This window comes from Nipponia nippon, unplaced genomic scaffold (assembly GCF_047370975.1).
Source record: "Nipponia nippon isolate SJK-2023a ecotype South Korea unplaced genomic scaffold, ASM4737097v1 scaffold_1, whole genome shotgun sequence".
Classification (NCBI taxonomy): Eukaryota; Metazoa; Chordata; class Aves; order Pelecaniformes; family Threskiornithidae; genus Nipponia; species Nipponia nippon.
Window position 1 is genome coordinate 27,380,001 of NW_028262290.1, and position 24,155 is coordinate 27,404,155.

A 24,155-nucleotide genomic window follows, 5' to 3' on the forward strand; every position below is an offset into this window, starting at 1 on the left:
TGAACCCTCAAATGCAATAGTTAGGTATTTCAGTATTTTTAAGGACGTGTATTCCCACAGCCAAACTGCCTACTGATTCTGTGGCAGGAAAAAACCCAAGCTGTCTGCTGAGCAGGGACCAGATGGAAGGCTTTCTGTACTTCTTGCTGGAGCACCCGGCAAATATATGTAATTTTTATATAAGTATTTATTGTATACCAAAGCAATCTGGGACCAAAATTAGCTAAGATGCTTTTTTTCCTTCGAGACTGTGCCAACATGACAATATCACTTCTCAGGACCAGGGCTAGGATCTCTGCCCTGCCCTGCAGCACTACCATGGCAAGAGAGAGGCTCTTGGGCCCTGCAGTCCCTTCTGTGCCATAGACTTGTCCTGAAGCCAGGCCTATTTTCTCTTCCCAGCTTAGCTTCTGATCTGTTACCTGACCGTAGGTAACTCACTCAGACCTTCTTGAAACCTTTCGCACGCTGAATATCCTGTCTGGTCTAGATGCACTACAGATTGCTAGGTCTACCAAACACTACATTGCAGTCAGAAGCCAATATTTGTGCTTCTGTAATAAAAATTCTGGGAAAGGAACTACCCCTCACCATGTGTTTGTACAGTGCATCACGCCAGGGAGCGCTGATCTATTACAGATAATAAATAGTCATTGGATTGCTTATCTTTCTACCAATTCTGGTTCAGAGGAAGATAAGATCATTCACCTGCAGAAACCTTCATTGGCTGGGAGCCTTTTTGTGCACATTTTCTATGTTAATATCAAGCAGGATTTAGTCTATTAAATTTAAGTGGTACATGGTGTACATGTTCAGTACTGCCAACGCTCTGTTTTTCAATAGACATGCTGTGCATATTTGTTTTAAGCATCAGTATCAATATATGATTTGATGATTTAGAGTTACTTGGGCTCTCTGAATAAAAATTTGTCTCAATTTAAATATTTTTTAAATGTGTCTGTAAATAATTTATTTAAACTTGCAATTATCAAAACTTGCATCAAAGCCTAATTGTACTATATTCTAATGGAGCCTTTTTAATTTAAATTATAATACTGAAATATTTCTCTTGCTAAAGTTTTGAAGAAAGTAGGAACATCCAACAATGGAAAATTATTAACTAATTACCTGGAGTGAGCACTGAAATGATAAAACAGGCTTTTTGGAGCTGTAGCTTCTTTTGCAGGTGCAGAGATAATGTTTTCTTTTCTGGTTAGAACAGTTCATTTCAAAGTGGAAAACAGGTCTGACAGCTGGGTAAAAAACATGTTCTCCTTTTCCTGATTATAAAACTGATGGAGGAGGCTAAGACGCTACCTAAATCTTGAAGGATATAAGGTCCAATCCAAAACAAGAGTAGGAGCATATTCCAGACACGGAAGTGCAACATTTTGGGGGACTGTAAGCCAGTAATATCATGTTTGTTTGCAGTTAGTGTTTTTCTAACATACATATCTGGCTTTTGATCGAGAACTGGTTTGTAACTCTCACACGTAGACGTGTAGAAGTCTGTCTGTAGGCAGCAGCAGCAATGCTGGAAGAAGCGTGCTACTGCACGTTGACAGAATTGCCTCTACTGTTAGAGCTGGACCTCTGCATAAGCCTTTGTGTCCCAGACCATTTTGGTTTCAGCGGCTGTATGAGTATGCATGAGTAGGAGCCTGATCTCTCCCTGTTCACAGTAGGGAGAATGTCGGTGCTTCATTCTGCATACAGCTTCCCAAAAACTTGTTGTGTCCCAAAAAGTTCTTGTGGTGTATTGGGGCCATGAAGCAGTCTGTGCACTTGACCTAGCTGTAGAGAGGTCCTGATTATTTTTCTTCCAATAAACCAATTATTTTTTACTATATGGTTTGATAAAGATTGTTTAGAATAATGTCTTGAGCGGATTCAAAGTAGTTGTGTTGAACTAAAAGTTTTCAAATACTGCTTTTCTTCACTTTAAGTCTTTGTCCAAATGTTGCTTGGTGCCATTATAAACCCAAATTATGAGGCGTGTCATTCATAGTTTTCTATCATAACGTCTAAAAAATTTAAGAAACTGCGTTGATCCATGTTTAATAAAGATATTAAAAGTTGTACACGTCTCTTCTGTGCACAGAAAACCTGTTCAATCCATTTAGAATAAAGGATAGCTTTAATTGCAAATCTTAATGTTTATGGTTAAAGAGCAAGAATGAACATTTCTTTAGGAGAAGGAAACCAAGTAAAATAAATCAAGGTTTTTGCTAGTGAGTTCAAAATTTGGTTGTCTTCAGGAACCAGGAGTGCCCATGTATGAAACAGGTCCCTTTTGTTTGTGATAGTGGATAAGGAGCACAAATGTGTTGTTTTCCCTTGATTTCTCAGCTGCAAAGTGGGGACTTCACATTTCTACCTCACAGGAGTGCTGAGATATGATGATACATCTTCCAAGTGTGCACCACTATTAAAATTCTAGGTCTGATCCTATTATTTCCTGCAGATATTTATTTGTAAATATATGTAAACTTCTCCAGTCATTTTCTGCCACGTGAGGCAGTTTAGGTAGTTGGATGTTTTGACTTTGATTCTGTGTGAGCTTTTAAAAAATAACAATCAAATTAAAACAAGTGAAAAACCCTGCTCTCAAAAGCATTCAGCATCTCTCTCTGTTACGTGGTAGCCCTGGACAAAAATGTGACAGGTAATAACTGAAAGAAGATATTTCTTGGGTAACTCACAAAATATTTGTGTTCTGTGGAGGTCTTTTCAGACTTCATGTTCCACAATTGTCTGTCTTCCCATCCTAAGATGAATAACCCTATTCTGGCATTTTTTTGTTGCGCAGTGGATCTACCCTTATGGTACTGCAACAGGTGCTGGAGCATTTGCCATTGTTATAATGCTAGCAAAGTCATTTACCAAGATCCCATGCTCACAGCTTTCCAGAACATCTACTTTTTTTGCTTCGTTCCCTGCATGTTAGTTTCAGAACCTTTTTGACTTAAAAAAGATCCCCCCACCCCCGGAGTTATTTCAAATCAAAGGGGACCACTGGAGTTCTTTGTCTTATCTCTAGTTACTAAAGGTCACGAAATTTAATCCAATACTTGAAAATCCCCAGGCAACAAATCATTGTGCACTAGGCATGGAACAAGAGAGTTCAGGGCACATCACCTTATGGTACAAAAAACTAGGTAAGAAATGACTGGACTAACATAGTGTCAATCCATGCATATACTGCAAAGAAAGGAAGAATTTCCCAGGGTGTGTAACTATCTCCTCCAATGGGAAGTTCATACAGTTCCACCTTGGTCCCGAATCTGGCAAGAAGTACAACTAAATATGACCCCCATAGATAGGCAAAATGTGCTACCCAGCGATCAACAAGCATTTTCAATTCTTTGCGTCTGAGTCCTGGTACTCTCCAGCCCATGACCCAAGTCCCAGTGCAGCCCTGAGAGGAAGATTAAAAATACTTCAAGGCACATCTGGCTAGGAGGAGGGTTGTAGCCCTCTGCATGATTAACTGAAGCTCTGGAACATGCGGTCTTGTTGTAATCTTTATCTTAATATGTAACTGCAACTGTAATGGGAAAGCTGAGGGCAATCCTCTTCTCCCCAAGGCCCTTGAAGCATGGCGACAGAGGCAACTTACAGAGCCGTGGATCCTATGGTTTCGAACAGTTTATAAATACTAACTGGAGTCTGAATGGGAAACAAATATTGAAGAAGGTTTGTCACTTGTTGAAAACTGTTGCTTCATAGGAACTCAGGTTTTGGATAGTAAGAAAGGAGATCATAGAATCATAGAATGCTTTGGGATGGAAGGGACCTTGAAAGGTCATCTAGTCCACCCCCCCTGCAATGGGCAGGGACATCTTCGACTAGATCAGGTTGCTCAGAGCCCCATCCAGCCTGACCTTGAATGTTTCCAGGGATGGGGCATCTACCACCTCTCTGGGCAACCTGTTCCAGTGTTTCAGCTGAAGTGAGCCAGGGCAGTGCTTTTTCCCCTTTTAAAGATGTGGACCTCAGACCTAGTTTTCTCACAGTATTTGCAGTTTTATTTTCCATTTTTGTAAGCAAACTCCCATCATTCCATGCATGTGTACCACAGCTGTGACCTGACCCCGTAAGGAGGCTGCCTGCTTTCAGGCAGCTAACCACAACAAACCTAACTGAGGATGCTTGTAACAGGTTCATCCCAAAGCAGGCTTTCCTTTGATTTCTGATTTTTCTGCTTCATCTGTGTCGAAACTACCTGCAAGCTGCTCTCTTAACATGTGCAATGCTCTTGCAGGCCAATCTGCCCTTGCTGCAGCGGGAGCTGCTGCACTGTGCAAGGCTAGCCAAGCAGAACCCAGCCCAGTACCTCGCCCAGCACGAACAGCTGCTTCTGGATGCCAGCACCACCTCACCTGTTGACTCCTCAGAGCTGCTTCTCGATGTGAACGAAAACGGGAAGAGGCGAACTCCAGACAGGTGAGCACCACCGTACCTTTCACACCCTGCTCAGAAGTGTCCTGTGGGTCGAACGTGCTGAGCTCCGCTAGCAAGAGGGGAGCGTGTGGGTGGGGAACTGGGATGGTGTTCCCTGGATGCAGGTCCTGCCCTCATTACAGCTGTACAACAGCCAAATTACCTTTGTGTATGTGTGTATGCACACATATATATATTAAAAATATATATGCATACATTGACTCAAGTGGCCTGAGGACACGCCATGGTCATATCTACATAGAAATAATACTGGCTGGCCAGTGCCATACTGACTATTTAGTACATAGTATTTCTCTGCAGCATAAGGTAATGAGTAGATCACTCCAGCTCCATATGCAAGTCCTTTGTATTTGAGGTTTTGTTGGATTGAACAGTAAATATGGGAAGAGTGGCTAGGCACTCAGATTGGGAAGTACAAGGCAAGCTCTGGAGCGCAGTCAGGGCTTTGACTCCTTCTGCTGTGCCATGTTACCATATGCATATATACAATATACATAAGGATATTTCTTCCAAACAGCAAAAATGTTCACTGAAATCTGGTTTTTTTTGTTGAGCTGAGAAGGGGTCCATGCAGAAACAGGGCAAGCGAGTGCTCATGTGCGAAGTACGGTAGCTTAGGGGTATGGAACAATTTTCTCTTATTTGAATAAAGTTCTTTGTTTAGTGTTACAAGAAAATTACTCTTGTGGTTATTTATTTTTAACTGCCTTCCCGTGATAGTGTTAGAAATTCAGCTGGCGTATAAATGTTATCTTTGGAAGGGCCAAATATTGGATTTTTCTTAGTTTTATTTGCCATGGATTTATAGTATGGAAAACTTTTATAATGCTATTCTGCCAAATGCCACTACTTGCATGCACGGGGCACTGCAAGTGTCCTAGTTATCTTTTAAATGAAAAAGGTGAAGATGTGCAAAGTCAAGAAGGCTTGCAAGTTTCCTACAGGTGACATTTTTGTGTAGGGACAGGCCATGATAGCACAAAGCCTATGGAGAAAACAAAGTCTGGAAGTTCCCGAGGCTGGTAGGCAAAAGTTCAACACCAAATATTTGAGCATATTATGAAAGCGAGATATTAATGATGTAGATACAATATCTTGAAAATGTCTGCATAGTAAAACTTTAAGCTACTCAGACCCAGAAGTGAGCAGTAAAAATTAAACGTAGCCATTGGATAGACAAAAATGTGAAAGTATTTTGCTTTAGATTGTGTTTCAGGAAAATCCCTGTGGACCAGCAAGAAAATAAAGATATGAGCACAGAAGCCCTTTTCCGTATACCCTCTTCTCACCATTTTTTCCTGACAACTAGACCAAACTGAAATAGCCACTGGTGGTAACACAAACCGGCTGACTGCATCCAAGAAAGATGATTAATTTTCAGACATTTTCCATGTAGTCTCTTACTCTGTGCAAAGAGATAACATTCCAAAGCTGAAATTTGGCTCCCTGGGGCAGTTCTGCTGTGTGCCCTTAGTCTTTGCTGAGTGGTGTACCAAAACATCTGTTAAAAAGGCCCTTAAAATCTTGTGCATCTTGTGAATAACTTAAATATCAGCATGCTGTAGTCCAGTAGCAGACACAGTGTTTTTCTTACAAATAGGCACACGTTGAATTATTTCATAAGCCTGTGAGGTCTTGCTTGACAGAGAATACAGAGGAGAAGAGGGATGTGCCTTCCTGACAGCCCTAGCTTGCTTTTTTTCCCCTGTTAATAGAGAGCAGTATTACTTGCTTCTCCCGTAAGGCCATAAAGGAAAAATGGGCAATAAAATATTTCCTTTATTTTTCTTCCTTAACATTCTGGAATAATACTTCCCACCCTTTGAGAACCAGTTTGACAGCGTTGAATTGCGGTTATTTTGTAATAAGTACGGCCTCACCTATGGTACCTTCAGTCCTGGTTGCGTGGCAAGGGATGGGTGGTGCAGGTGAAGACCGGTACAAGAACTTAGTAATGAAAAGACTCCGTATTAGTCTTAGAGCAAAAAGAACATGGGAATAGCCCATAAGGGGACCGGCAGATCAGAAAAATATTGGGTTTTAAAGTCAGCCTTCATCTTTTAATTAAAACTGAGGCCTAGAGAGATTTAAGTCTGGTTTATGAGTTTTGTTCTCAGTGTTCCTTTTTAGTTAAAATACATAGGTGCTCTTGAAACTCTGAAGTCTTTGCTTGCAAGCAAGTGCCTTTTGCCTTCACAACTGAAGTCTCTCTTAGGCTCTGTCTAGCTCCAGGAGTCTTCAGTTCCTTTCCAGGTAGTAATGCAGCTTTTGGGGTGCGGGGTAGACAGTTTAACTTCCAGTGTTGTGGGTAAGACCCTGCGTTTGAATTCCCAGGGTCCAGGGAGGGGCTGTAATGCGGGGTGTCCCATTGGCCTGCATGCTCGGAGGTGCCAGAGCTATCAGCTGGCAGCTTCTGTCGATCGCTGCTTGGAATTAGGCTCCTTCGTTCTGGGGAAGTGGCGTTTCAGAAAAACCCATCCTTTTTTGACCCCTAGATTCTTTGCTGTCATGAAAGACCTGGAAAGAGACTGACCAGCTCACCCATTGGAATGGTGACTTGAGCTTAAAAAATTAGGTTTTTTGTAGTATCAAACAACCCTGTTACTGGTTAGTCACAGCTGCTATTCTGTTGACTATGATTAAGGTTATACAGAAAAAATAAGCTCATACGGTAGTTTTGGCTGAACCAAGTTCAGCGGAGTTGTCTCATGAACTCAAGAACATTTGTACTATAGATTTAGTAAAATGAACAAGATCCTGTTGGAAAGCTTCTTAAAATTACTGAATGTGAGTTTGCATACCTTTTAATTTGGATAATGTAAGTAAATCAACCACAAAAACCTGTCCTCAGAGTCAGAGCATGCCTAGACTGAGTGAGTATTGAAACCAAATACTTGTCTGGCTTTATGCTCATTATGCTATTCATTATTTTAATTGTTTACAGAGGAGCAGGAGGAAACATCCAGAAATAGATATACCTTTTGATTAGATATCGAAGTAGTTTTCAAATATAAAAATACAGTAGAAGATACGAGGCATCCTTTAAGAGGAGGGTTTGCTGTGACTTGCTAGAATATGGAAAAAAGTGACTAAAAGGCAACATCTTTCCAGGGGAACTAAATGCAGTTGGAATAATTTTGTTTGGAGGTATGTCTCTCAGTAAAGTAAATTGTGGTATCTTTTTCACTTCCCAAGGGATATGAGATACACACACACACACACATATACATATTGCATATAATGTGTATGTAATGTCTCTCTCATATATAGATGCGCGTGTGTGTATATGATACATACACGTATATATTAGAAACATATATACACACGTTCTTCGATACTTACATTTTTCTTTTGGGCACAGGTAACTGCATACCGTTGATTCCAATAGAGGTAAAATACAGTAAGGGATTAGGCAAAGGCAGTGGAATTCGTGTGTTGCACACAACCACATCACCTCGTGATTTTTTGTTAAAGAAAATCCACATACAGTAAATTTTTCTGGTTATAATTTCAGAACCTTTTTTGCATATGCATTTTCCAATTCTGGTTATTTATCTGCATATTCAAGTCTACTGTATGTGAGGTTTTATAGAGCAATCTGACAGCAGAGCTTTGTGTTTTACTGAATGTTTTCTTGGTGCATATGGTCTGACACGGATGAGCAGCCACGGTGAGATTTTGGAGTCTATTAAACTAGCTCATTAAAAAGATCAATCTGTTTCTGTAATAACACTGGGAACCATCAGTCACTGCAAGAGAGAAAAACTGACACCTGAGGAGACAACACATTTTGGTAATTTGTTCATGACATGTCTTGAACAAAGTGTTCACTATATTTTGTTTACAACTTTGGGAGTTTACATTCTACTGTAGTAAAGCAAATGAACTTGGACCAATGTGAGTTTTTATTTTGGTGAATGAATGCTTAATTATAAATAACACGATTTTAAATACTTTAACCACCAAGACTTTTTGCTAATTAGTCATCCTTTGAGGTTGCTGGGAAGGGCTGTATGGCACATGAGCGTGTCATATAGTGACGCTACATTTATGACAGCTGCCTACGAAGTGGATATAGGATAGCAAAAAAATCTGTTAGAATAACTCTAATTTTGAGTGAGAAGAAAACAAAAGTGGCCATGATTGGTTTGTGACTTTGGAAATCGCTGCTGTGCTTGCTGTACCCTTGGCACCCCTGACAAGGAATTCACGTTGAACGTATCTGGGCACAGAGACTGACTTTGATAATTCTGTTAGGTAAATCTTCTTATTTGAAGAAGCTCCTCCACATCTCAGTAAGGTGAAGGATGCTCACAGCTCTTACAGCTATGCTTCTTCTAAGCCATGTGTAATTATGAGGAATTTTAAAATAAATTTCTTAATATGAACTGTTAGCAAGGCAATATTAATCTTTTCTGTAACATAGTATTATAAACAAAATAAGTATTTTATTCCAGCAAAGCATTATCACTTGTTTGGTCATCAAGACTTTATTGGTGGAAGTCCAATTTTAATCAAAGCATCTTGCACAAATAGCAGATGAACAGCTTTGCCTCCTTCTTGCAAGCTGACTTCAGTGTTCAGTGAAATTGGTGTAATACTCTTGGTCAGGTGAAACTTAATTTTCCAGCCAAGGCAGTTTTGCATGGTCAGATTTCCTACCCGGGAAATTATCCATAAATTGCAATAATTTAAAACTTCAATGATAACTTACAGACAACGTAAAGTCTGTTAAACGGATACAGACCAATGACTAGTATCTATTCTGCTATCTTTAATCTGGGTAAAACATGGCTCCAAGTAAAATGACCTCTTTCATGTTTATAGCTGAAGGACCCCATCTTTATCACATTGCCGGTTTTCCAAACAACAGTATCAATGTATGTGCACGTCAGGGAAAATGTTGCCAACAGGAGCAAGAAAAAGAAAAACAAGAAAATGTATCAGTTAGGCTTCCTACACATTCAGTGTTATTTCCTCTCTACAGCTTGTTGTTGTTTTGCAAAATCAGATGGATTAGATGAAATCAGATGAAAATAGTGGCAGTTCTGGATTTGGAACTCACGTGGATCTGGCCAGTTACTGTGAAACAGGAGTGCTTCCTCAGGCACCGGGGGGTGAGACCTGGAAGAATGAGTAGGACTGAGATCAGAAGCAGAACAGTAGGTTGAGTTCAGGGCATCTGAATTATGGCACTCTTCAGTACTTTGTCTTTTATCACTATATTCAGTATATTCAGATACAGTAAATTTGCCAGTGATTCCTGTTCTGATAAGACTTTGGAAGTCGTTACCTTTTTATATACTTTATATGGCCAGAAACACAAGATGAGTTTATATACAGTCTCATTCTGGTATTCTGCTAAATTGTTTATTTGGTCACTGCAGAAAATATAAAAACAAATTGTAGAATTAAGGTTTTAACACCCAGAAAAGACCTGACAGCCATTAGCCAGCATAACAGCAAAAATAGGAATTCAATTTCAGTGAATGTGTTTTCAATGATAATATTAATTTCTATGTTAGTTGAACTCAGGGTTTTAGAAGAAAATGGATATGCTGGTTGCCCAAGCTAATGCAGTGCATTCCAATTAAGGTAATTAAGTACAAAGCATTCCTAAAAAACCACAGAAGTACCTGTACAATAAGGTGCAAATATGTACATTTGTATGCAAATATATAATTTTAACATCTAATTATAGTGCAGAAAAGGAAAACTGAAATTCCTACTTGTCACAGTTTTCTGGTTTGCTTTTCCTACAACAAGTGATCAAAAAAAGGAAATGAAGTTATTTGATTATTTACAGTTTCTGATTTTTTCTCCATCTTAGTTAGGGATCATTCTAACTGTAACAATAAAAAACTTTGGCAAATGAATAGCTTGGCTTGTACATATAGGAAAGTCCATTTTTTGCTTGCATAGTATTTTTACAATTGAAAGACCTGGACATTGAGTTTGAGTAGATATGTGCAAAGAAAGCACACACCAGCAACTAAATACAAAACTTGCCTTGGAGAGCTGTCAAAAATGTGACTACCCATTGGGAGTTATTGCAAGCACTTCCATTGTGCCAAAAGTCATTAAAAATATATGATGGTCCTCAGGTTCTCCTGATGAGGAGTTTTCACAGCCATTCTGCATTTGCTTTGGAACAAGGTACATACTCCACTTTTAACAAAATACGTCTTTTATATCTCTGCCCAAAATTAGAACAGCTGTCCTGCTGTATTGGTGAAAGATTCTCCCCTCTTTGCCAAGTTAAGGTATAATAAAATATATATACCTGCAGCTTCTCTGGCATTAGTGATTGTGGTGAGGTCCCTGGAAAATCTCTTTACTCCTGAAAACAGTGCAACCCATCTTTTCATTTCCTGCTGGTAATTGCAAGATCTTACTTTGATCCTCTCTCCCAGTGGATATTGGCAAAGATTTTGTTTCATCCTTCCTCTCATTGACATTGAAGGAGAACCTGTTGAGGGGCAACAACAATTAATACAGTGCGCGTTTCTACACAGACAGTCCCTTGAGGTTGGTTGGATTGTGGGGAGGGTTTGTTGAAGGGCAGTTGGTTTTAACAGCAGGCAAAGAAGCAAATTAAATCAAATTTACCTTCCTGTCAAAGTGACAAAAAATTGTGTTATGATGGGGAAGATGCATTGTGCCTTCTGTAAATCACAGAGGAAAAAGTTCTCTTTAAAAAAGGCTGGAATATATCAGCTGTTTAATTAAAAGTTTTTGGAGGAGGGATGCAACCTCAACAGTTCGTGATATTTATATCTAATAACCTTTCTGTTCAAAGCTAATGTTTTGTAGGTTTTGTTTATTCCAGTGGTAAAAAAGACCCTGTACTTCAGTAAAACGAAACTTCCCTAAGCTCCTAGAAGGAGTTGTGAACCCGTTGAAGTAACTCTAGCCTGCCTTTTTTTATTTTAACAGAAGATGAGTTCAGTGTGAGTTCCAGGTTCTCAGGCAGAGGTGCAAAATAGAGACTTCTTTGGAAATAGCTGATTATGAATTGAATTAATTAATATCTATAAAAGTAAAAAACTGCCCTTCTCCCTGATAACTCTTCAAAGTTGCCTGAGTATAAAACCTCCCTCTAAGAGTAATGGAGTGGGAAATCTTGAATGTTATTGAGGTCTTTAGTCTAACCACATCTTCTGCAAAATTAATGAGAGGCACAGCACCTTTGACTGGAATAGCCCAGATGGTACAAAAATCTCTGAAGGAAACATTTATCATCATCTAGAGTAATTCTTGCCCAAAGTCTCAGTGTGACACTGATCTTGATGGGAACTCATCCTGGCATTACCTATAGCCGAGCTTCAGCACACTGACACGTGCTACCTTAAGACTATGCTATCCTCTTGAAAAAATCCCACATTTCTTTAACTGCAGATTTCCCCTAATCACTATATGCTATAGCACTACTGAAAGCAAGAATTTCTCAGCCTCTAGCTTCATGTATCAGTTGATTGTTTCAGCTCTGCAATTATGTGTGTATCCATCCCATCAGCTGGTGATTTCAGCGAAGGCTGCCTGCCCTCCAGCCCAACTCTGAGCCGCTCCGTCGGAAGGCTTGCCCTGCTAGTATTTCTCAAGTTACAAGGGTAGTTAGGCAAGGTGAATGTGTCCTTTGTATATTTTGAATAAGCAGTGTTATGAAATGTTCTGCAACACCACACATTTAGAGCAAAGTGAAAGAACAAGCTTTAGTTCCTGAAGCTGCACATGTTGGTGGGTGTGTGTGGTCCTGAGCAGCTCTGTTCACTAAGTGAATTAAAGTTCCTTTGCTTTGTTTTTCAGAACCAAAGAAAATGGCTTTGACAGAGAGCCTTTGCACTCAGAGCATCCAAGCAAGCGGCCCTGCACTATTAGCCCAGGCCAGCGGTACAGTCCAAATAATGGCTTATCTTATCAGCCCAATGGTCTGCCTCATCCCACCCCACCTCCACCTCAGCATTATCGTTTGGATGATATGGCCATTGCCCATCACTACAGGGACTCATACAGACACCCCAATCACAGGGACCTCAGGGACAGAAACAGACCTATGGGTAAGGCATGTTGATTTTCTGTACTGTTTTTTTTTAGGTTTCTCTTTTCCTTGTAATTATATTCTGTATTTTGAACAGGGTATTTTTTGCTGATTAAATATACCTGCTGTTTAGATGTAGCCTTTATAGGTGTTTGTCCAGCTAGCTGCTTCTAATGGCCTTATTTTCAGATTTATATTTGTAAAAGTGGATTGAATTGTGTCTTTGCTACACTCCAAATCAAGATAGTCAGAAGGAGGAGGAACCCATGCTTTCACAGCTGCGTAGATGACCTGGACACTCAGGTGTCTGGCAGGCAAGGATGGGTAGAGCCTTTTGTTTTAATTTTAATGCCACATTTGTGACTATAACATCGATAAAGCTTGATTTCAGCTTAGACTAGAGGAAAGCCTTTGGAGAAGTGTTTCATGTGTGACATCTCAAGGGTGCACTGCAGTGTGGGGATGTCTGCAGAGGATGCGAACAGCAGAAGCACCAACAACACCCTGCGCAGCACGTTTTGGTTTAATGGGATGTCTGATGCTCTTGGATTTGCCTGGCTTGCTTCACATCTGCACTTACGATTCTTCCCTGTTTTAAACAAATCTTCAATAAAAGAGGAACATTTACAAATATTCAGCATCTGTATAGAGGAGGCTAAACAAAGAGCAAGTGTCGGTTCCTCTTGAGTGTTGATAATAAATACTGGCTTGGTTGTATCGTGTTGTCAGCTGCTCTGATATATGTGTTACATTTTAACCACATGTTGTTTAAACATCTGTGAAGGGATGAACCCTTAATGATGCTCTGTTGACATGGTAGTAATTACTGCATTTAGTGAAATAACATTGAGTTTATACTAATATTTTTTCAACTCTCTTAAGTACAGCTAGTATTTGATACACTGAGTTACCAAATAATTGCCTTGCTGACTTATTCAAGTAGTGAATGAAAAATTATATATTGTATTACATATATATATATATATAAAATAAGTGTACGTAAACAGAAAGGGTTATGTCCATTTTTGAGAGGTCATCTTGCAACCTGCAGAACTTCCAGAATTGAAGATACTGAGTAAAACAATAGCATCTTGTGTGGGGAAAAGTGCTAAAGAGAACTTAGAGCAAAGTTTTTAAGTATCCATTTAGTTTTGTGGTGGCATCCCTGATACTAGACCAGGTAATGTATGATATATTTGTCTGATAGGCTCTTCTTTCTTTTTTTTTTTCCCCCCTAGAGGACTCCCAACATTGTAAACGTGATTTGCTCCTTTTTGGCAGGGTTGCATGGCACACGTCAAGAAGAAATGATTGATCACAGGCTAACAGACAGAGAATGGGCAGAAGAGTGGAAACACCTTGACCATGTAAGGGCTGAATGTACTTTTACGTATAATTGTCTGAAAGGAGCCCTTCTAAGATAGAAATTTAAACTTTTTCTTTTAAAACAAATCTGAAACTTTGGACAAGTTTTGAAAACATTGGCGATTAAATCTAGGGGCTTGGTGTTCCCCATTAGGTAGCTCATATCAGCCCTTGCTGTTATGTGCCTGTTGCAGTATCCTAATTATTACAGGCTGCCAAAAGGGGAGTAGGCTCTTGTCTGTAAACCCTGGATCTGGGACACATGACCCTTGCCCTTAGTACTGGTTAATTGGATTTGTTCTTTGAATTTGTTAGTGCTTATAACATTTGTAGGCATCAGTTCTGGACCAGATCTCCTGGCCTCCATGGTGCCATGTGATACTAGTGGTGGGACTACAGTCTGTTCAGTCTTTTCCTCCTCTTCTCCCTTTCCCCCAGAAATCCCTATCTGTACAGTTCAGGATCACCAGTTAAACAGGAAGGGATTGTCATTCTTAAAAAAATCCTGCATTTGAAAAACAGGGAGAGGCTCCTTCATTGTTAAAACCCAGGCATTCAGCACGTTAATGTTTTCTTTATTTTTCTGTTGGTTTATGAATAAAATGTTCTTTTTTCTTTCTCTGCTCCATCCACCGCTCTGAATAGCTGTTAAACTGCATAATGGACATGGTGGAAAAAACTAGGCGATCTCTCACTGTGCTACGGCGATGTCAAGAAGCAGACCGTGAGGAGCTTAATTACTGGATACGGCGGTACAGTGATGCAGAAGATTTAAAAAAAGGCGGTAACAGCAGCAGTAGTCATTCCAGACAGCAGAGTCCAGTGAATCCAGATCCAGTCACATTAGGTACAGTATCCTTATTAAAAATTGTTTACCAGTCCTCTTTCAGCTCAGCTAACTGCTAGATGAAGTTTGTATTTGTCCTTCTGATTCTTCTTCCATGATAGAGATGAAATATTCCTCTCTGCTGACTACTGAATGAACTATAACTCTTATGCCCTAATAATCATGTTTACATGTGGAATGGCTTGGGTTTTTGGGTGATGCTTGGTAATTTGCTTTCCATTCAGCAATGTCTGAGAGTGGTGGGGCGGAAGGACAGACTGTCACGTACGGATGGCAGAGCAGTGAGATGGGCACTGACTCTCCATCCCTTCCGTCTCCTTTCCTTTACTGCTTGATTAAGGAAACCTGTAGGTGCTTCTGGATTGTTAGCACTGTGAAACCAAGGGCTTTCAGCTTCTGGAATCAAATGACTTAACTTGGAAGTTGTCTTTCTAAGGAAATGAAGGGAGATATAAAGATACGGGCACTTCTTAGCTGTACTTGGTTTCTGTCTTAAGAAAGAAACAACATCTGGGATGCCCACAGCCATGCTCACATGATCCTGCTAGGTCTGTGTCGACCGCTGCAGCTCACGCAGGTGTGTCTGAGCTAGTTTGGGTACTGCTTGCTGTGTAGTTACATGGAGCCGCTCAGAGCTCGGCTCAAGCTGCAAAGCCCACTTAGAAGGAGCAGACCAAGCAGTTGGACATTCACCCCCTGCAGACCTTCACAGTCACACTCTCACGATACCTCACACAACTACTCCAAGATGACTCTGCTGTATAAAAACAAGCTTCTGTTTCGTGGGCTTTCTGTAATTTATTAATATGTTGGCCTGCTTCTACCCCATCCCCTCACGTTTATGGCAGGTGTGGTAAAGAAACACATCTTGGTGATGCCTTTTTATTGTTCTCTGCTCTTTTGAAGAGAACAGCAAACTGTGATTGCCTGTCTAATATTTATCTTTAAAAAAAAAATTAAATTGTCCGTATCAAATGCCATCTACTCAAAATCATCATAAACTGTGGTCATTACTAGAATTGCATGTGTGTGTTATTTTGCAACTAGTTTTTATTTAAAGCTGTGTTTTCCTTTTGCCCTTAAGAATAACTTATTAAATCTAAAACTTATTTAATTGCAAATAGAAAAAGAGAAAAACAAATCTAATGCCCTTTCCATCTTCCTCTTGGTAAATCTCTAGAGTTCTTACTGTAATATTTAGTGCCTCTTGATAACAAACCAACCTTTTTTTTGTGTGTGTGTCAAATGATCTGAGCCAATAGCTCTATAAATTAGCATCAGTCAGTGAAAGGAAGGGTTATGGAAATGCTGTTCCCAACTTCACTAATAAGTCTTGTCCCTAGAGGAGCCCTTCTCAGAAAGAATCATTCAAGTAATGGCTTGTATGAATAGTGTTAAATGTAATGTAAAGAAAGACTCATAAATATGGCATCTGAAATGTCGATCACATCTGCAGCTTCGGGAAGAACACTTGTGAGGAAACCCCTAGGTCAAAAGCACTGGCACCCTTCTCTAGTAAAGCTATGATGCAAAAAGAGCCAGGGCATGGTGCTTGTAAGTATAGTTAGGAGGTAAAAAAAATGAAAGGAGGCTGAGTTTTTATAATTTCTCCAAAGAAACTGGAACTCAGGCATTCATCAAAACTGTATAGATAATAGTAGAATCCAAGAAAATAGTCATAACCACAATAACAGCAACAAAAGATAAAATGAAGATCAAACATACAATTAGACCCCAATATTATCATTTTGTTTGTGTATTTGTCAAGATGAATTCCTGGAAACAGCAAAGTCTTGTTTGCTTAAAAAGACATTATACGGCCTTCAGCACTGGACACACCAGTCACCTCTGCAGTACTATGGGTACAACTGAACTGGCTGGAGTGAGTCCATTTCAATTTTAACATGTCCATTTTGGTTACTTGGCTTTAAAAACGACTTCTGAGACTCATGGACATGAAACTTAGATCAGTTCAGTGATGTAGCGTCCGTGTCAATCATAAATATTGATAAGAAGTACTTTTATGTCTGACTTGTAAGGCAGAAAATACTCACTTCGGAGTGTATGGAGAGGTAATCCTTATATTTCCTCAAATCTGGTAGTAATCTAGTTAACAAAATGAAAACTCCTATCATTCAGAGGTACAATAAAATTGAAGTAGTGTCTGTGAGCCTTGAGTTGCTGTTCTGTTTCGGGCTTTTTATTTTAGTTTTGAAGTGAGGAGGAAGGGGTTGAAAATTTCTTCCAATATTTTAATTAAAGTGCCACAACAACATGTAAATATTGGGTTTTGCTGCAGGGATTCTAAATGTCAGTGATTCCCCTTTGTACCTTTTTTTTTTTTAAAAAATGAGCTAATGCACCCTTTAAATCCATCTTGTCATCTTCACTAGCAAGAAGAAAAAAAAAGGGGGGCCATATGGCTACATTGTCTGTGCCTTTGTTTCTTTTTCTTTACGATTAAAATATCATCACTGAAGTGACAAGTTCTCACTATAAACGTTATGCCATGGACTTCATAGATAGCTCTCACTGAAAAACTCTGAGCTGAAATTTAGCATTGATAGTTTGAGTCCAGAAGAAATGGAAGCAAATTCTGGTCACCCTTTTGAACCAGCAGATCTTTTTTTCTGCCAGAGAAAGACTTTTGTGCTTCTTTTAATCTAACATCCCTGTAAACCATGTTGAGCATGACAGTTCACAGTGTCTGATCTATATATTTGTGTTGATATTGTTAATTAAGAAATCAAATGAAATATTTGATAATTCGTTTTAATGCAGTGTAATCCAGTACATGGATTAGCCAGCTACAACAGGTTACAAGCTCTCATTATTCTCCGAGAGTGTGTTGAAGGTAAGATGGGTCCATTCTTTTCAGTCTGAATAATACATGTTTATGAAAGTCTAAAAATGACTCAGACTTTATATATATTCACTTGATGAACTGTGATGGTCTATGAAGTGAATAATACATCATCCGACTCCTCCATTTCTGCTGAAGAATTTCGGTACTACATACTGCAGCAGGACTGCAACTTTCATCCTAATAGTGAATAATTACACATATCAGACAATGTATACTGAAATACACACAGTCGGATAAATTAAAGATGAGGGTTCTTCAACATTGTGGGTTATAAAGAAGATCTATAACCTTATTGAGTGCAGCTGTGGCTCTAGATAAGTGGTGTAGGCACACATCAGAAGGTCTGCAGAGATGTTGATATTTTGTGTCTGTTGAATTTATCTGTATGGAAATCTTACAAAACAGAGTTTGAAATCTCCAACTGAAGAGTGCCAGTACCTGCAGGATTTGCCCCAGGAAGCCAGGATTCTCAGAAGTGTATGAATTTGTCAAAAACACATAGGTTAGCCATTTCTTAATACATTTTTAAACGTTAACCCTGTCAGAGCTAGTTTATATTTTATCAAAGGTTGTGCACCCTCGTACTTCCAGTGTTAGCCATGGCATTCCTGCCGATATATGTCGGTTCATGCTGTGATGATAAAAATCTTCCCTTTGCCATTTGCAGATAATTGGTATTGCTGTGATATGCATGATATGCTCAACATGAGCTAATGGGAATGCTGTGAATACCACAGTAACATTTATAACTTGTAGTTCTAGAATGTAAAGCCTCTGTAATACTGATGATATTAAGTATTACTCTTAATCCACTCGCTGCACGGGAGGTTTGGGCTGGATAGTGGCGTACTGAATCGCATGCTGTTAGATAGGGCTACAGCTGCAGGAACACTGGGGGTTTGTATTCTCAGTATTCATTCCTGACCTCCTTGGGACTAGGGTCGTTTTTATCCATTCCTTATACCAGCCTTGTTACTGTCGTGCTTTGCAAAATAACTCATAGGTGGCATAATAGGGAGAAAATCTATTGCTAGTCATTGGAAGTTCTTGGTCAGGATGATTCAGTAATATAGTACCTGTGTGGTTTTCCTTTTCTTACTCTTTTAAAATGAGAATATAACTGTATTTTTAACGCAATTTCATGTGTGTTCAATGGGTGTTATAATAGCAACAAAAATGTGTTAGAGGGCAAAGAAGGGCAAAGATGTACATAAAAATACTTGAAACAAGATTAGCAAGGTAGTCTCATTCAGTATTACACTTCTTCAGATTTGTATCTATATGTTCCATTAATTGGAGTGGCACACTTTTGAGCCTGACTCTTACAAACAAGGCGGTGAATATTTATTCCTCTGAGAAGTTTGTTGCCTGCGTCCCACCAATGGTGTTACATTTATTATAGGATAGAATGAAGCAAAACTTGCATATGAAATAGGAAAAGCATATAAATACATATAAAGGCTTATATATTTCATATAGTTCAGGGCTGTTGATATGCAGCTTTTATTATGCTTGAGCCCTAATGTTCACTGTGGTGTATAGGGTATTGTTGTTGCTGCCAGTGTTTTCATAAATACAATAAATTCTAAAAGGTCCCCAAAAGATCAGCTGTTCATCTCTGTTTCTTATTATTTTGTTATTATAGGCTTTGATGTCATTGTCCAGTGGTAAAAACCTCCATTCTTTCAGATTTTCAACCCATCTTCTGTTCCTTCTTTCCAAATATGAATTAGGCTTTTTTGACAGTTTTGAACACATCTTTTCCTTTTAAGTCTTTCTATTCTGTTTTCTTGGGTTTGGTCCTTATTGTCATATGAGAGTTCACCTCCTTTATTTGGTCCTAATTTTTCGTCTCAGTTTCGCTTCCCAGACCCATATTTATTTCTGCTCTTACAACTTCACATCCCTCTCTCTCTCTCAGGGCTTTCAGCACCTATTCTCCTTATATTAAAACCATGAAAAATAAGCAGTCTACAGGATATTTCTATTTGCTGAACACCAGAAACCTGTTTGATCAATTAACTGTCAGTGATTCTTATGGTTGAATGCGTTCCTGAAATAAACAGTCGGGACCCATATAGAACGTGGCATCATATTGTGACTATAGGATTTTTTTGGTGAATGTTTTCTTTCTTATTAAAAAAAATCCAAGATAGACTAAAATAGTACTTTATATATATATTTTAGAAAACAATGTATTATGTTGTTCCGTGGTATTCAGTAGAATGTGAGGTCTGAAACTGAGACCAATTTTTCTGTCTTTTCCTCACGTGTATTCTTATGTGCCTGTCCAGCAACTTTATTGCTGAAAAGTATATTTTACATTAAAATAGAAAATTCCAAAAACATTTTCCGTTTCAAAATCTATTTTAGTTTTACTTCATATAGACTTTTCACAGGCAAGCATTGATTACTCTCATGTATATGTGCTTTTTATTTTCCTTGTTGGGCTTTTCCATATGGTTCAGTAGGAACCAGACTGATTATCAACAAGTGCTCTCATACCGTGCCTCTCTGTGAATTTCAAGCAAATTCAGTAGTGTGCATCCCTTTGTTCTCATAATAACACTGTTGCATTTTCACCATTAACAAATCTGTATTATGTCTGACACGTAAAGCTTTTTCCCTCATCCTTTTCTGTATGAGCTGCCTTGTCACTTCAGGTTATTCCTAATTTTGTCTGATTTAATTCCATTTCCTTCCAGGCAGAATTTACATTGATTTCTAGGTGCTGCAGTCAGTCAGTTAATATAGTGCATTCTTCCTCATTATGGCTTTTTGCAGTTGGTTTTACATTTAGTGTTTTAAGGACTTCACTTGATTGTGTTACTTTTGGTTTGAGTTTGCTAGACGTCTAAGTTAGGATCTTTTGTGGTTTAGTTTTAGTGAGCAAGTTCTGTGATTCTTAATCTGAAGCACACCTTTCCTTAAAAATAATAGTAATATAAGACTTATATCCTCTGGTCGCATCCTGTAGTTTAGCCCCCAAAAGAAGATTGTTTTCATGGGCTCATCACCACTGACTAAACAATAGTCATGTTAGTAATATTTTTCTTGCTTGGAAATATGGTTTTTATTATCTTCATAAGTGCTTCTTGTCTTTTTTTGTGAGCCATTCCAAACTATAGGAAAGTCTCCAAACTACAGGAAAGTCTCTCACAAGCTCTTGATTTAATTCTTCTTGCAGAGGATCTCATTCCTCATGTAAATAATTTGTGGTTGGAATAAGAGCTTGATTGATGTTTATGTTTTGGAAATTTTAACAATTAGCTGGCAATCTGGTCATTTATGTCATTGAATTCCATTTTTGGAAAGTCATGTGTACTAAAAAAATCAGCTCCACATCTCTTTATTTTTAATACTAAGTACCATGGTAAAGGGCTTAAATCAAGGTTATGAAACCCTTGCAGTGGATGGTACCTTAAATAGCAGACAGGAAAACTCAACACAAAACACAAGACATGAATGCAACAAACCCCTTGTTTTGCCACATTTGGAGTCTGGTTGGGTCTTTTCCTGCAGGTATTGCAGGAGAGCAAGTAAGAGTGTGTTAATTTTTTGCCTTTAGTTTTCCTGAGCTTTCAAGCAATGTTTGCTGCTGCCTCCTCTGTCTCTGACTGAACTGGCACTGTTCCCATAAGTCTAAAAGCCTCCAAGGGATGAGAGAAGTGTACACAATGATATTTGTCATCTCCAGAATCATACAAGCCAAGTGATACCGAGAATTTTCCCGTTTTCAGCATCAGGTCTGAAGTCCTCTGTCATGTCGGTTAAAGCAATGTAAATAGTTAGCTGTTTTGCAGAATCTTGCACACACACCCCCAGCATTTTATGCTCGAGAGGTGTGAAATTCTGCCTACAAAAATCCATTTTATTTTCATCCCATACTTTAGCGGCAAACAGAAGAGCTGGGGAAATCCACTCAGCTGCCTGTCAGATGGGAAGATTCAGTCCACCCCATCGGTGTCTGCAGATTCATGTGTTAGAAACTGCATCTGTGGAACAGTGCGGAGGGATTGGGATTCCCTGCTCTCTGCGTAGCTGAAACGGCCCCTGTCATTTCCACCTTTGTTAGCTGTCTGCAATATTAAATGTCATCTTTTAAATGTGTTTAAGTTTCTGTAGCCTACTGTATATAAACAGTACTGCATGCGTATGTGTGGTGGTGTAAAAAACGATTCGCAAAAACTAATGATTCAGCCTTTTTTGTAAAAATACTACTTTTTGACCAAGTTATCAAATAATAACTTTAAGATACAAAAATGAATATATTTAGTACAAATTAGTATTCAAAGAATGGCATGTGTGCTTTTGTTATGTCTCAAACTCGGCCATCAAACAGGATGTTTCATTTCTAGCAACATCTCTAAAAAGATGCAAACATTATCTCTAATGTAATAGATCAAGTTATTCTATTTTGACAATTGAATTCTATCACACAGGCAATAGTAATCATGGCAATGAACTTACCTTTGTGGCTGTTGGCAGGTTTTTTTTGCGTTTTTGTTTTGTTCTGTTTTTGTTTTTTAATTTCTCCTCTTACTTTGAAAAATAGTTAATCAGTTTTTAAATTGTATTTGAAAAGAGCAGCTTTTCATCTGCTGAGAATCTGTATGCTAAATTTCAGGCCAAAGTGAATTTTCTTTTTGTATTGTCTGATCTTGCGCCTTTGAAGTCCGTGTGGAAGGGATCTTGCTGATTTCAGAGCTCTTAGGCTCAGGCCCAGAGGTTAAACCCTTTAAAAAAAGAGGAGGGGGGGGGAAGAGCTGTCAAAATGTGATGGAAATATATGGGTGAATTACGAGCTTCAGCTCCAGTGAGGTTGTTTGGAAGCATATGTATTTAGGGGCTTAACCTAAAGTGAAAGGTTCTGTTTTTCAAACTCGTGCAGCTACAGTTGCCAACATGGGCTCAGATATAGGAAAGCGTAGCTCTGAACATGTAGAAACACCCCTTTCTTTTTCTGTGGACAGCTTATTTGATCACTGGAATGACATCTTGGCTTTCATCTCTGCTTGTCAGTAGCCATTCTGTTTTTACAGAGCAGAAGTGCCAAGCGCGAGCTGTTGCCCTCTTTCTTCGTCCTTTTCATAAACATAATGACAAAGGATGAAGCACGTCACTCCCTCAGTTGGTCTTGCAAATCCAGCCTTAAAAGCATGGAAACTGTCATACAGAGTTGACTTGAAACGCTGTACAATAAAAATAAAGCAAACTCGCCTCAGCTTGGCTTAAGATGAGACATATGAGTCCTAAACATTGATCTGGTCTGTGTGAGATTTGTGAGCTACAGCCATGGCACCCGTTTTCTTTTGCATAAGAAAAAACTTCCCATGTTTTTTTTTTGTCTTAGTAATGGGAAAAGGTATTTCTCTAAGTCTTGTTCTCGACAAGCAAGCATTGCTTACGATGCTCTTTCTTTTTCTCTCCACACCCCCTCCTCCTGCAGAATCGCATCGGGAATTCCTTCACAGGCCTGCGTCTGGATACGTGCCAGAGGAGATCTGGAAGAAAGCTGGTAAGAACTGTTTAAAAACACCAGCTTAGTCTTCTGGCAGCTGTGTGCAGTTGTTAATGCACTGATGTGAGGGATGAAAAAAAAAGGGGGGGGGGGGACAACTTACTAGTAACAAGAAAAAATTGTGTTTAATAATCTTAAACTGGAACTGATCAGGACATGAAATAATAGAAGCATCTGCTGCTATAGTTATGGGGATATCGGTACTTCCATGAAGGACCCCTATTTTCTGGGGTTATAATGGTTTCAGGCTGAAACTTGATACGCTAAAGTTTCAGTCTGTTAGCAATTTAAAAAAAAAGTTTGTGTGGGATTTTTTTTTAAGCTTCAAGGTTCTTACCTAGTTACGGTCAGAATTCCCAATGGAGGGAAAAAAACCTAAGAATACCTGTTAAAGAAAAACCTCCAGCTATGCAATGTAACCATTCTTAATTTTAAAGACTTTGTGCCTGTCAGCCCCCAGTGAAGTCTGTGCTCATAAACTTACAAAGTTTTCAATGAAGTAAGCAAGATCACATCTCCACAGCTGCTCTGGGTGGTTGCGCGGGCATTGGCAGCGTCTTCCCTGAGCTTGAAAAGCACGATGGGCAGATGTTGTGGTGGTACAGAGTTTGTTTCAACACTTCAAAACTCTGCTGGAACACAGGAGTTTCCTGGCAAGGATCCTATTGTGGTGCTGGAGCTAAACCTTTGCTCTTTCAACATCAATATCAGAGTTTTCTTGTTTTCAGAGGGGCCAGGAGGTAGCTCTTGAACTCCAGTGATGTGGTTGAGCTTCTATATATACGCTCATACACACACCCCCATTTTGAACACCTGTATAACCATGAAGTCTACTGCAGCTGTCTGAGCAGGAGTTAATGATTAAATGGCAAATATGCAGCAGTTTTGACGCTTTCTGATCAAATCTCCTCTAACTGCTTGCTGCTTCTTGGTGTATTTTAAACTAGATACAGAACATATGTGTAAAAATGTTCTGCTGGCATTTTTTTTGCATCAGACAAGAAGTTGCGTTGTTTGTGTGATGTGGGTTATCATGTAAAGTCTACATTTGTCA

At 39.1% G+C, this 24,155-nt stretch overlaps 1 protein-coding gene across 5 annotated transcripts in view; it reads left to right on the plus strand.

The window, feature by feature from the left end:
- RUNX1T1 (RUNX1 partner transcriptional co-repressor 1) overlaps positions 1 to 24,155 on the plus strand; it is a 114,950-nt gene that overhangs the window by 73,590 nt on the left and 17,205 nt on the right. For all 5 annotated transcript variants that reach the window (XM_087750110.1, XM_087750132.1, XM_087750118.1 and 2 more), the window contains 5 exons: positions 4,265 to 4,446; positions 12,271 to 12,521; positions 13,784 to 13,869; positions 14,513 to 14,714; positions 23,030 to 23,098. In XM_087750110.1, coding sequence (XP_087606236.1) covers positions 4,265 to 4,446; positions 12,271 to 12,521; positions 13,784 to 13,869; positions 14,513 to 14,714; positions 23,030 to 23,098 — 790 coding nt within the window. The remainder of the gene's footprint in view (positions 1 to 4,264; positions 4,447 to 12,270; positions 12,522 to 13,783; positions 13,870 to 14,512; positions 14,715 to 23,029; positions 23,099 to 24,155) is intronic.